The sequence below is a fragment of the Vicugna pacos genome, chromosome 12, assembly GCF_048564905.1.
Source record: "Vicugna pacos chromosome 12, VicPac4, whole genome shotgun sequence".
In the NCBI taxonomy this organism is placed as follows: Eukaryota; Metazoa; Chordata; class Mammalia; order Artiodactyla; family Camelidae; genus Vicugna; species Vicugna pacos.
This window is the reverse complement of record NC_132998.1, coordinates 17,984,716-17,998,210: the sequence shown is the minus strand read 5'-3', so window position 1 is coordinate 17,998,210 and position 13,495 is coordinate 17,984,716. Positions and strand designations below refer to the sequence as shown.

At 36.8% G+C, this 13,495-nt stretch overlaps 1 protein-coding gene across 9 annotated transcripts in view; it reads left to right on the top strand.

The window, feature by feature from the left end:
- The window catches only part of PPHLN1 (periphilin 1), a 119,915-nt gene that overhangs the window by 24,204 nt on the left and 82,216 nt on the right, over positions 1-13,495 (top strand). For 5 of the 9 annotated variants that reach the window (XM_006202869.4, XM_006202868.4, XM_015238040.3 and 2 more), the window contains exons 3-4: positions 5,397-5,561; positions 8,227-8,288. In XM_006202869.4, coding sequence (XP_006202931.1) covers positions 5,397-5,561; positions 8,227-8,288 — 227 coding nt within the window. The remainder of the gene's footprint in view (positions 1-5,396; positions 5,562-8,226; positions 8,289-13,495) is intronic. The other 4 variants (XM_006202872.4, XM_015238042.3, XM_072972976.1 and 1 more) reach the window with 1 other exon arrangement.

Genomic DNA, 13,495 nt, shown 5'->3' with positions numbered 1-13,495 from the left:
GGCTCTGCCTTTCTTTCTTGCCTGATTTATCATTATATGAATGACATTTTACTTACAGCTCCTACACAATCCCAACTTTAACCACCTATCAGTTTATGACGGATTCCCTTTCCAAACACGGACTCCAAATAGCACCTAAAAAACTTCAGCTTCAAAAACCATAAAATTATCTAGGCTATATCGTTTTTAATCAAACTAATCGATCTCAACCAGTAGTCTTAGATACTACTCACCTTCATACCTTAAATGATTTTCACAAGTTTGGGGGAGCCATAAATTGGATTCAACCCATTTTAGGCATTAGGACAACTCTCTAATTTATTCAACTTTCTTAAGGGAGATTCAGCCTTGGACTCCCCCTAAAAATTAACTCTAGAAGCTAAAGAGGAAATAACGCTTATTAAAAGACAGGCAATTACATAGGAGACAATTAGGCCACCTGATTTATTTGTTCTTATTCCCCACCTTTTGAACCCCGACAGGATTATTAGGACAACTTATTAATGAACTTCAATATATAGAATGGATATTTCTTTCCCATTCCTTTAAGAAGACACTCATCTCCTATACTCAACAGCTTACTGATTTGTTATATAAGGACCAATAACATTGTCAACAATTGACTGGCTATAACCCGGACATCATTTATCCAGGAATATCCTTAAAAGGTTTCCAACAGTTAATTACTCAGTCTCTTGATTTCCAGTCTGCCATAGCTGACTTTACAGGACAGTTTGTTTATTCTCTATCCTCTGATAAGTTGTTACAACAGCTAGCTCTTTTCAGTGTCATTTTACCTCACAAGGTTGTGACCACTCCTGTTCACAATGCATCACTGTCTTTATTGACGGCTCTGGAAAAAACCAAGTCTGCTGTGGCTTGGTTTGATAAACAGTGGCATAGATTGGTTTCTGCAGGGCAACTCTTCACACAAAAAACAAAACTTAAAGCTGCCATGATGACATTGCAACATTTTTCTAAATAGCCTATTAATTTGATTGCTGATTCACAATACGTGGTTTATGTCATACAAAATGTAGAGCAAACATCATTTAAGGAATTAACAGACTCCTCTTCTCTCTCTCTTTCTTACTTTACAATCTCTAATAGATACATGTAAACATCCCCTTTTTGTCACACACGTAAGGTCTCATACCAACCTGCCTGGCCCCTTGACAGCCGGCAGTGCTGTGACAGATCACTTTGTTGGTTACAGCTTGGCTTTCAAAACAACACAACAATCACATACATTCTTTCATCGAAACTATAACTCTTTGGTTAAACAATTTCACTTAACAGTTCCTCAAGCAAAACAAATTATTTCAACTTGTCCTGATTGCCAATTATTGGCTGGAGGACAAAAATCTTGGGGAGTCAATCCCCGGGGTTTAGAGCCCAGTCAAATATGACAAAACAGATGTGACTCATCCTTCTTTTGGTCGACAGAAATATGTCCACATTTCTTTGGATACCTTTTCTAAATATATCTCTGCTTCCATACACACTGACAAAAAACAACACGTTATTAGTCACCTTCTTCACGCCTTTGCACACATGGGCAAGCCACAACAAAAACTGACAATGGACCCAGCTATACCTCTGCTAAATTTACACTCTTGTCAAAACTGGGAAGTACAACATGTTATGGGGAATCCTTATAATCCCACTGGACAAGCCATTATAAGATGTACCCATTCCACATTAAAATCCATGATTAAAAAACAAAATGGGGGAATACACCCAGTGTGACCTTTGCAGATTTGTTACACAGAGCAGTATACGCTTTGAATTTTTTAAACTGATTCTCAAGGCCTCACAGCAGCAGATCGCCATTTTGCTAAAACAGCTACACCCTCTGTAAGAGCAGAATTTCTAGTAAAAAATGTTACACAGAAAAATTATTCATGGGAAGGGCCTTTTGAATTAATCACCCGGGGACGAGGATATGCTTGTGTTCTTTTACCACGGGACCAGTTTGGCTACCTGCCCATCATATCAAACTTTACTGCAGACTGGAATGAACCTCAACCTCCAGGCAAACAGTCCTGTCCCTCAGATAGCCAGCCTCCCCCTACAACACCCCAGCCGGAGACCTGCCCAAACACCCTTAAGGCACCAGGCGTGACCTGGGGACAATTTAAGAAACTAGATCAACAGGCCAATAAAGTAATGTAACGTGTTGGATTCCCCCCCAATCCAGAAAACAGGTTTTTAGCATATCCGGCTGTAGTTTCTCGACTTTTGCTTCTCTTCCTCCCTATCACACAAGCTCACCTATACTGGGCTCATATTATAAATCCCCCTCTTTTCAGACCCATCTCCTGGTGGGATGTCGGTCCTCCTCCCAGCAGTAATGACACCTGATGGGCTGGAGGAACCTTGCTCCCACCTCAGGGGCCCCCAATAGATCAACAAGACTGGCTCAATTTAGACAAATCCATCTCCTTTGTCTCCCCTTTTCTGCCAGTCTGTTTTGCTAACATACCCACACTTCAATTGTCTTACTATCAAGCCTCGTGCTTACTTACGTTACACTCCTAAGGACAGATTTCATAAGGCTAATGTGACTTTCATATTTACTGCAGCCATTGATGCTGAAAGTCCCTCTGATAAAATTACCCTCCACTGTTGGAATGCTGTCATATGACAGAAACCTGGACCCCAGAAAGTCAAACTGTTTCCTGGAACTCATGTTGCTCTTGTCAAGCTTCCATGAAATCTCTTTTTGCTAATTATTCCCTTTTTGATTGGGGTCCACAAGGTTATTTATCATCCAAACATCGTCCACTGTATTTTAATGAAACCAGTCATTCTAGCATTTCCTGGACTGATGGAGGCCTTTCTGGCCCTATTCTAAAAATTTCCAGTCTCATGTATGTAGCCCCTGGCACGTTAATCTACGGTGTGTGGCTCTGCCCTTTTTGCCTCGTAACGTATCTCATGGGAAGTAGACACTCAAAAACGGTCTATATAAAGTCAACCTCATATTTCTGATCGTATTCTTGCTTGTACTCCACATACTTATCTTTTTCTTATGTCTTCCCCAAAAATCAATATTACTCTTTAAAATGGATTTTACTTCCTTCAAGTTCATACCCCTGCCGGGTATACCTCCTGTTTTAGCACAACTGATACTACACATTTGAGTATCTCACATGTGATTGTCCTGAAGAGACAGCCGCATGTTTGATGGCCAGTCAGTTTCACACGTCCCTGGGAAGGGATCAGCGGCTTTATTAAACTAACGCAAGCTGTCTCTCAGTGGAGATGGGAATGTTTCCTTGGATGGCTTGTAGCGTGTATCATCTCTGCAGTCACCGTTACTGCTGTTGCCTCTGTAGTGACTGTTTCTCTTACCCAGTCTGTCCATACTGCCCACGTTGTCAGTCATGTTATGACTAATGTGACTCATGCTTTGATTACTCAAACCCAAATAGATAATGGCGTTATGCAACAGTTTCAAGCTATAGAAGCTGCCCTTAAATGGCTCGGTGATAGACAACAAACCTTAGTCGGTAGACAGTTACTACAGTGTGATTGGCAACATGATATAATGTGTAACTCCATTACTTTATAACAAATCAGTTTTCTTAGAATACCATTAAAAAAATATACAAGGAGCTTACTCCTCCAATCTTCAGTCTCGTATTGATGCCCTCTCTGTTTAGCCACACCAACAGTTGTTACATATACAAATGGAAACTCAAAACACATGTTGAACAAGATTTATATGACCTTAAATAGCTAAATCCTGTTAATTGGTTCCATGGTGTCAACCTTCACATCTGGATTATTGGAGCATTTTGTTTGTTAATTCTGTGTGTTTTCTTCATAGTTTGCAAAGTGATTTACTTGGTCCCTTCTACCTCCAGGCAACAAAATCAACTGATGATCGCCCTTCTCCAATCAAGAATTCCTGATAAAGATTTAAATAAAAAAGGGGGTTATGTGGGAGCACATTCTTGGGTTAATAAGCCGTAGGGCTGCTCTGCAGAAAACTGCTGCTCTTTGTCTTGCTGAAAATGGCAAGACATGCCTTGCTTATCTTAGGTGTAGGTGGTTAGCTGTAGGGCTGCTTCTGCTTCTTGGAGAACCATTACCCTTTGCCCTTGCTGAAAACAGCAGGGCACGCTTCGCTTATCTAGTTTATAGGGTCTTTGTGCCTGTCTGGTTTCCATCATCGATTGTATACTCCCAGTTCCTGAAACATTATAACCTTTCCCCTAAATATATAGATTAAGACTAACGTTTCTGTTTTTCACAGAACTGCTGACCTGCATCCCTGCGCATACACCATGCCCCTTGCACGTTCCTATGACGTATTTTACCTTCATCCTTTGTTTGACTATTTTCAATAAATACGAGAGTTTCGAAGGGGCTCGGGGAGTTGGTCCCCAACTCCTTCTCACCTCTCTTGACATTCTATTTGCCTTGAGTAATTTTGTTCTTCCGTGGTAGGTCTTTGCCGGAGAAAGCCCACAGTTGGGCATTATATTTTGGGTTTTCATTCTAGCAAATAAGTTGATTCATATTGATCATATCTTATGCTTGGATAGCTTGTCAGTTTCCTTCACATATACCTCATCTGATATTGATAGACATAGCGTGAATACTCAAGACCAGATTGTTTACTGATACGTGTTCTGTAACTCTCCAGTTTGTCTTGTTGACAATCATTTTTATTTAGTTATTTCACAGCAGCTTCTAGTCAAAGACAGGTGTTCTTCTGCCTCTGTCCAATTTCCCAACTCCCACTAAAAATCGATTCAACTGCTAAAACTTTAAAACATTAACCGTTAACATACTGCTTTGAAAATGAGTTCAAATTTTGTATTGAGTTTTATTTTGCTTTCAGACTCCCAAGGCTGTCCTCTCTGTAGTGCTGCTGGAGAAGTTGCAAAGTGTTTTCCTCTTGATCTTTCTGGCTCAGTATTACCTCCCTGTTGGCTGTTGATTATGTGTAAAAATCTTGTATTTCTTCAAAACAGTTTACTTCAAATACAGTAGACCAAAGATCTGTGCTATCTTAAATGGTTTTATTTCTAAAATTCCTAGACAATTAGGTATTAGAGCTACTGTAACACTCACTTTCTATAGTTTATTTTTTATTAAAACAGTAATATTGTATTTTTTGTTTTACTTATGATTGGTTTTTCGCATTGCTGCATGTTACTTTAAACACCTGGCTTTCTTCATTGAACAGTTTTATTTCCTTTAATTCGTGTGAAGACCTTACTATTAGTTATATTCATGTTATTTCATTAATGCATTTTTTATTTGTTTATACATTTACTTTATTTGATTAAAGCTAAGAACTCCTGTGCTTTTTAAAAACCTTTCCAAAAACCAATTAGAGAAATTAGTGATTTTTATATATTTCTTTTTGTCTGTTTTAGGATGGCTACCATAGAGTAGTTAATATTGTGCCAAAGAAACCACCACTGCTAGACAGACCTGGTGAAGGAAGCTACAATAGATATTACAGTCATGTTGATTACCGAGAATATGACGAGGGCCGCAGTTTTTCTCATGATCGAAGAAGTGGTCAACCTCACAGAGGAGTATGTAAATTTCCCCCATGTACTAATTGTTATTTTTTGTAAGTTTAAAAAAGTATGTAATTTTTGGAATTTATGTGACTGGCCATGAAGGTAGTTGAATAAACACTTCCTGCTTGATGCTCTGTTGAATTGCCTGCTGGAGCTGTCAAATGGGAACTGGTAGTCAAGAATCTTGGGATGCTGGATAAAGTGGGTAAGCCCTCTGGATAGCTCTATCTAAATGACATTAACTTCAACTAGCCTGCTTTTTTATCCCCTAAACTGGCAAGGATTTGTAGAATCAGATGAAGATAACTTTATATATTGCTCTTGTATTCTATTAAGTGTTAAGTTACCATCTGTAACTGGATGTGCCCACTTAAAATTACTTTATTTTCATCGTGATGAAATGCTATGGATGAGGTTGGGTTAAGGTTGTTGAGACTCAGTCTCATTTTTGTTGTAGTCATTACTAAAGTCTACTTCCTAACTCAGATTAGAAAGCACTCAGAGCATTGCCTGACCTATAGCATGCACTTGTTTAAATATTGGCTATTATTACTGTTACTATTATGTTTTCCTTCTTAATCATCTTTAGTAATCTAGAAGTATATGTTTAATGTTGCAGTAATGTGTTAACTGAACTTGGTTAAACTATTGCTTGATGCACTTCCTTTGACCCAGCTTGCATGTTTACATCATTCCTCTGCTAGACCGTTTTCCTACGTTGAATTCTTTTTTTCCCTTTCTCTACTAAACATTATTGTAATTAACAGTACACCGTCAGACGTTGTTTATGATAAACTTTGACCTCCCACTGGCCACTGGAATTAGTTTCCATACTTTACACTTGAAGAAATGGAGCTAAGGTGATTGACCCAGGATGAGCTATGTCTGGGAGTCCAGTTTTCTTACTGCCTCATCATAGTGACCCTTGACAGTTCTAAAGTGGAAATGAGACTACTCAGTGTTTCACTGTGTTTGTTTTTAAGTTTGGGATGTTATAGCTTCCTTAGTTCTCGTAGAATTGATTTTTTGTTGTTGTTGTTCAACTTTAAATGTCATGCTGTTCCTTTAGGAAGAGGGGTTCAGTATTGAAAAGTAAACATACATTATCTTTATTCTAGAAATACTGGATTTTGCCATTGGAGCCATTCTTCCAGGTAGTCTCAAGGAGAAACAATTTGACCTTTGCATAAACAGTTATCACTCATGTGAAGAACCCTGTGGCCATTGAGTGTAGACAGGGAATTTTGTATTCATTGGACCAATTTGTATTTGAAGCCTTATGAACATGATTTTCTTCTAAAACTTTGCAACATTAATAGTACCTTGATAATAATTTTTACAAACTGTGGTTGTTCATATTTTATACATTTTTCTCTTCAAAATTTTTTCAAATAAAACAAGCCCACTTGAGATCCTGAGGACTCTCATGACACTAATTCTTATGTAGAATTCAGTTAATATAAAGCAGACTACTTTCTTGATCCAATGTTATTACAGCTATTGCGTTTTTTTCTCTTGTTTTGTTTGTTTATATTTAATGTTGGTAAGGAAAATGATGAATACATTTTACGTCTGTAAGAATAGGGTATGTGATGCTAAAGAGGAAGATGAAGATAGTATTTATTTTGGCTGTATCAGTGCTTCTGATTGTAGGTAGTGCAGTGTTACAGTTGTCCCTCAGTATCAGCAGGGGAGTGGTTCCAGGACCCTCCAGGATACCAAAATCAGGGATGCTCAAGTCCCTTATGTAAAATAGCATAGCATTTGCACATAACTTATGCACATCTTCTTTATGATTTAATTCAGCTCTAGATTATTTACAATACCTAATACAACATAGTGCCATGTAAATAGTTGCTGGCATGCGGCAAATTCAAGTTTTGCTTTTTGGAACTTTCTGGAATCCCCCCACCGCAAATATTTTTGATCTGTGGTTGGTTGAATTCATCGATGCAGAACCCGTGGATATGGAGGGCCAACTGTACATTGTCCTATGTGTAATTGTAAAGTAATTGAGTGTGAATTATTACGTGGTTCCTTTTTATGCACCTTTTCAAATTTGTCTGTTTTAGAGGACAAAGTGTGCTTTCTTTGATTAATTTTAAACAGTGCCACATCTTGCTGTGATAAAGCTTATCAGTAAGCACTGATTTCTTACTGTTTCCAATTGCAGTTTTTAATGGGAGGTAAGATGAGAAAAGAAAACTTAAACAAGGAACGTGGTAAAATAACAAGTTCCTCATTGGACTTGAATCTGAAAATTGATGTGCAAATTTGATAAAGGAAGAATGAAATGAAAGGTTGAGAAATGTGTACTTGACTAAATTTAAGTTGAACCTTTGTTCTTGAACAGACTTTCTAGGTTGTGAGGGTTGGTATGTGTCTTTGGCAATGAGGCTGTTTGGGCCTACCAAAGGAATACTTTAAGCATTTTAATAGTGATAAATGGTACCACAGGTTCTGAGTCTACTTAATTAGTTGTTGAAACAGATGACTTGCAATATCTTTTATTCTTTTTTGTGCCTTTGAATCTTAGAGAAATTTAGAAAGCTGTTCTTGCCTTCATATTATTTTGGTTTTAGAGACTAGTTTCTAATGGTGCTGTTAGATATATACATATATCCTATTTGACCAAAATTATGTAAATGAATATCTGAGTAAAGTTTTTATGTTACAGGATGAATCTGGCTATAGGTGGACAAGAGATGATCATTCTGCAAGCCGACAGCCTGAATACAGGTAAAAAGATAAAAATAATAACATAACTCACTGAGATGTCTGCGGTAGAAATCTAATCTCAAGGCACACTTTTGTGACTATGTAATATAACATTAGTGGCACTAGTAACTAGTGTTCTGTGTCTATTGGCATTTTGTAATTGATAATAAAAATATATATTAAGTATTGAACTATTAGTTTTTTCAAATTAATTATTAATCTTAATGTGTAGTATGGATTATAATATATTTGCTTAATTACAAAGTAGGCATTTTTTTCCAGAACTATTCTTCTGAAAATATTTGAGTCATTATAAATTGTCTCCTACTACAAAGTATCTCTCAGTTGCTTTATTTTGATCAGTTAAGTTCTGTTGGGAAGACACACCTTGGAAGGATCTCAGTCATTATTAACTTTGGTTACTTATAGAGGCATTTGGTAGAATAGTTAGAAAAAAAGATAGGTTTAACTAGTTTGATATTTGTTTATTTAAACGACTACACTCTGGTAGTGTTGGAAATTGTAAAAGGAGCCTTTGAAAGATCTCTTGTGAACTCTCAGAGAAAAACCCCAAACTCACAGAGAATGGCAAGGAGCCAACTGCCACAACTCCTCAGGTGCCAAAAATGGGCAACAAGATTCAGTGGATAGGAGCAAGGCAGTATTACTTAGCACCGCAGTCAGCACAGTAGCGTCGGTTCCCTGTTCCCAAGTCCACAGGGTGATGTGATGGGCAGGGGTGGTGGCTGTGCACACAGTGGGATGCACTGCAGCTGAGAAAGCGAGAGTTAAAAGCTGGGTACCTTTTGTTGCAAATAGGAAGCAAGCCAGTTATTTAATGGGGAGCAAGCAGTCACACGGTAGTTATGCTGTGGTCATCTTGACCTGTTGAACTATCTGCGTGACCAGTTACGAAAACTGTTGAGTATCAGTGGATGGTCTTTTAATTTGGCACATATGGCAGGGATGTGGAGGGGCGTTCAGAACTCTTGGCAGACTGCCTCTCTCAAAAGAAGCAACAGAGATGATAGATGTGGAAAATTTTTCAAAATGCTTTGGTGAAATTTAACACTCAGTAGTTATAAAAACTTTCAGTCAGCTAGGAATGGAAGAGAATTTACTTTACCTGATAAGCAGACATTTGCTATCTGAATGATAAAGTTAGAAGCATTCGTCTTAAAATCAGAACAAAGCAATAATACCTGCTGTCACTGCTTCTGCTTCTACTCATCATGGTAGTGGGGGGTCTCAGCCCCTTAGCAAGATAAGAAGAATAAAGGTGTAAGGGTTAGGATGAAAGAAACAGACCTATTTATAGATGATATAATTATCTATCTATCTATCTATCTATCTATAGACTATTAGAACTATTAGGAAATGATCAAAGTTTAGTGTGATAAAATCATCTACCAGCAACATAAATTAGAAAACGTAATTTAAAAACACTGTAACCCCAAAACTGTAAGGAGTAATAGGAATAAATTTAACAGAAGTGTGTGACCCCTATTTGGTTGAAGTTATAAGTCATTTCTAAAGAAAGTTTTAAAGTCCTGAATAAAAGGAGCAACATACAACATCACTGACTGGGAAGAGACAGTATATCAGTTCTCTTCAGATTTAGGGGTGAATTCAGTGTGATTACAGGGTTTTTTGTCTTAATTTGTTTTTTTCATGGAAATTGGCAAGCTGATTCTAAAATTAAGAAGGGTAAAGAGCAAAATGGCAAAAACGGTTTTGAAAAAGATACGAAGACTCAAAATACCATATATCAAAACTTATAAAGCTGTGGTAATGTAAACAGTGAAACAGAATGAGGAGTCTAGAAGCAAACCTAGGTATGTCTAGGAGTTTGGGATACAGCCATCGTAACATTGTAAATCAGATGGGGAAAGAATGTATTTTTTTTAATAAAGAGTGCTGGGACAAACTGCTGTCCATTTGAAGGGAAAAAAAACCCCACCAAATTGGAAGCCTGGCATGTCAAAATAAGTAATTTGCTATAATAAAGGCCTAAATGTGAAAAGCAGAATAAAAAAAAAAAACCAAAAAACTTTGAATTAGATTAATTAATGGTTTATATTTCCCTCCAAAGAAATGGCTCTTGGATTATTTTACTTTTGTTGTTTTTCAGTTTTTAAAATAAGAGTTCTATTTTTATCTTAGTCTTTCGTCCTGCCTTTGTTAGCATTTTTCCTTCCTGTGTCTGTATATAATTTTACATAAATGAAATAAAATCACATATGTGACTCCTCAGTCGCCACAGCCATGTCAACAGCTTCTACTACACTTTTCTCTGTATGCATAAACATTTGGTGTGTTTGATTTTTGTTAATGAGATCATGTTAAATACTTTTTTCTCTAAGTTGCTTTTCTCCTTCAGAGGCTTGGGAAAACCCCACCAAATTATTTGCTTTAATGTTAATTTGAATCTTTTTAATGGCTAGGTAGTGTTCTATTATGTGGGTATACTAAATAATTAAGCTATTCACCTATTGATGAATATTTATGCTGTTTCGAGTACAAAACAGTATTGCAGTAAATCTGAATTTGTAATACCTTTATGAAACAGTGCTTTAGTTTCCATGGGATAGATTGCTAGAAGTGGAGTTTCTGGATCAAAGGGTATATACATTTTAAATTTTAATAGATGTTTTCAGTTTGCCTTCTTTAGAACCTAAAACACTTATGCGTTCATTTAAAAAAGTCTTTTAAATTTGGATATTTAATTTGTTTTTCTTCTTATTTATTGACAGAAGTATTAAGTTTCCTTTAAGCATTGCTGTAACTGTATCCCGCTGATTCTGATACATAGCAGTTTTACACTGATTCTGTCATAGTATATATTCTAGTCATTCTGTGATCAGAGACTGTTGCCTGTAATCTTACTCCACTGTTTGAAATTCATTGATCATTAGTTGATCAACTTTCTTAACTATAGCATGGTCATTAAAACGAAATACATTCTTTTCAAATTTTTTTCCGGGTATATACATGCACCCCAATGTTCACAGCAGTACTTGTTTACAACAGATGACATGAAAGCATGCTGGGAGCCCATCAACAGGCGAGTGGGTTAAGAAGATGTGGCGTATATATATACGCAATGGAATGTTACACAGCCATAAAAAAGAATGAAATATTGCCATTTGCAGCAACATGGATGGACCTAGAGAATATTATGCTTAGTGCATTAAGACCAAGAGAGAAAGACAAATACTATATGGTATCATGTATATGTGGAGTCCAGAAAATAATACAAATGAATGTACGTACGAAACGGAAACAGACTCACAGGCATAGATAACACTGTGGTTATCAAAGGGAAGAAGGAGGGAGGGATGGGATTAACAGATACAGACTACTGTATCAAAATAGACAAGCAGCAAGTATATGCTTCATAGCACAGGGAATTATACCCACGATCTTGTAGTAAATGATGGGAGAGTATAATCTGCCAAAATACTGAATCACTCTGCTATACACCTGAAACTAACACAATATTGTAAATCAACTATACTGCAGTTTTTAAAAAAAGGATTAAGTGACTTAACACGTGTACTTTTTCATGCCTGTCACATAGTAATCATTTAATAAGTGTTAACTATAAAAAAAGGGATATTCTGTGTTTTCAGGGTATAGAGTTCTTTCTATATGGTATAGTCATTCATTTTATAAATATTTATTGTATCTTGTATACATCAGATACTCTTCTAGCCTCTGAAGATAAGAAGTTCCTACTTTCCTGAAGCCTACATTTTAGTACGGATTATAGATAGTAAACGGATGGAAAAAAACATAATTTTTATGAATAAAAATAGAGCAGGTTGTAGAGTAGAAAGTGCTTCTATTCCAGCACCTTCCTGCACCTTCACTTGGTGTCTGGATGTCTTCAGTAACATCTCAGGTTTTACACTATTTACAAAAGCTATAGCTTTTACTGCCTGGCATCTTTCTGGCTGTTTATAAGTTGTTCCCTGTCAGGTGGGCTCATTAGAGAATTCCTACCTAAAAGACTTTGTGAATGAAAAATAGCTATGATTCTAGAGGGAAGAAAATCACTGCGTTGTAAGCCAGATGAAGAGAGTAGTTGTATATATTGGTAAGAGGATAAGGTTCTGAGCAGTTAGGAGAACCATGCTAGTCAGTGTTTTTGTTCTTGTCAGTGGAATATACACAGTAATTGTACTGTGGGAAGAAAATATTAGAATATTTAAAACATTTTATTTGAAAGAGGTTTTAAAAAAATGTATAGAAAAGTTGCAAGAGTAATTCGCACTCTTCTGTGACCCTTCACCAGAGACCCCACTAATGTCTCCAACAGTGCCCCCCAGTTATGTGTATTATAGCAAAAAGATCTAATCTGAGCTCGTAGGTCATGTTTTTGTAGACTTCTTTAATCTGGAACAGTTCCTCAATCTTTTTCTTGATCTTCATGGCTGTTTTTGGCAAGTTGAATATAGGGCAGACATTTTGTAGAATACTTCTCAATGTAGATCGGTCTAATGCTTCTTTGTGATGAGATCCAGGTTGTGCATTTTTGCTAGGGCATCAGTCCCTGCAGTGATGCTGTATTCCATCCTGTTGATTTGTCCCCTTATCGGTGGTGTTGACTTTTAGTGCTTGAGTAAAATGGGGTCTGCAAAATTTCTTCACAGTGAAGTTAGCCTCCTCCCTTAAAATTAGTGTTTTATGGGGAGATACTTTGAAACCATGTGATTATGCCATTCTTCATCCCACTTTGACTCCCTGGTTTTAGCATCCATTATGTTTCTTGCCTGAATTAATTATTAATAAGATGCTTTTTAATGGCTGATTTCATAATTAGATGCTTCTTTCCATATTTATTATGCAGGTATTCTATTGTGAGGAAGAACTTTCTCTTCACTCCCCTCTTTAAAAAACAAGCAGAACCTCTTTTATATCTGTGGACTCATGGATTTCAATTTTACTCAGTGTGTTATGTTCCATTGCTGTCATTATTTTGATGCCCAGGCTTGGCCAGTGTGAATCCCTTCAAAGTAACTTGTGTTTTTTAATAAAGTATTTTTCTGTGCTAGAATATATATAATATAAAATATGCCATTGTAACCATTTTCAAATGTTCAATTCACTGGCATTAATTACATTTACAGTGTTGTGCAGCTATCACCACCATTTCCAAAACTTCTTGTCACTCCAGACAAAGTCCAGTATCTGTTAAGCAATAACTCCTTATTTCCTCTTACCCC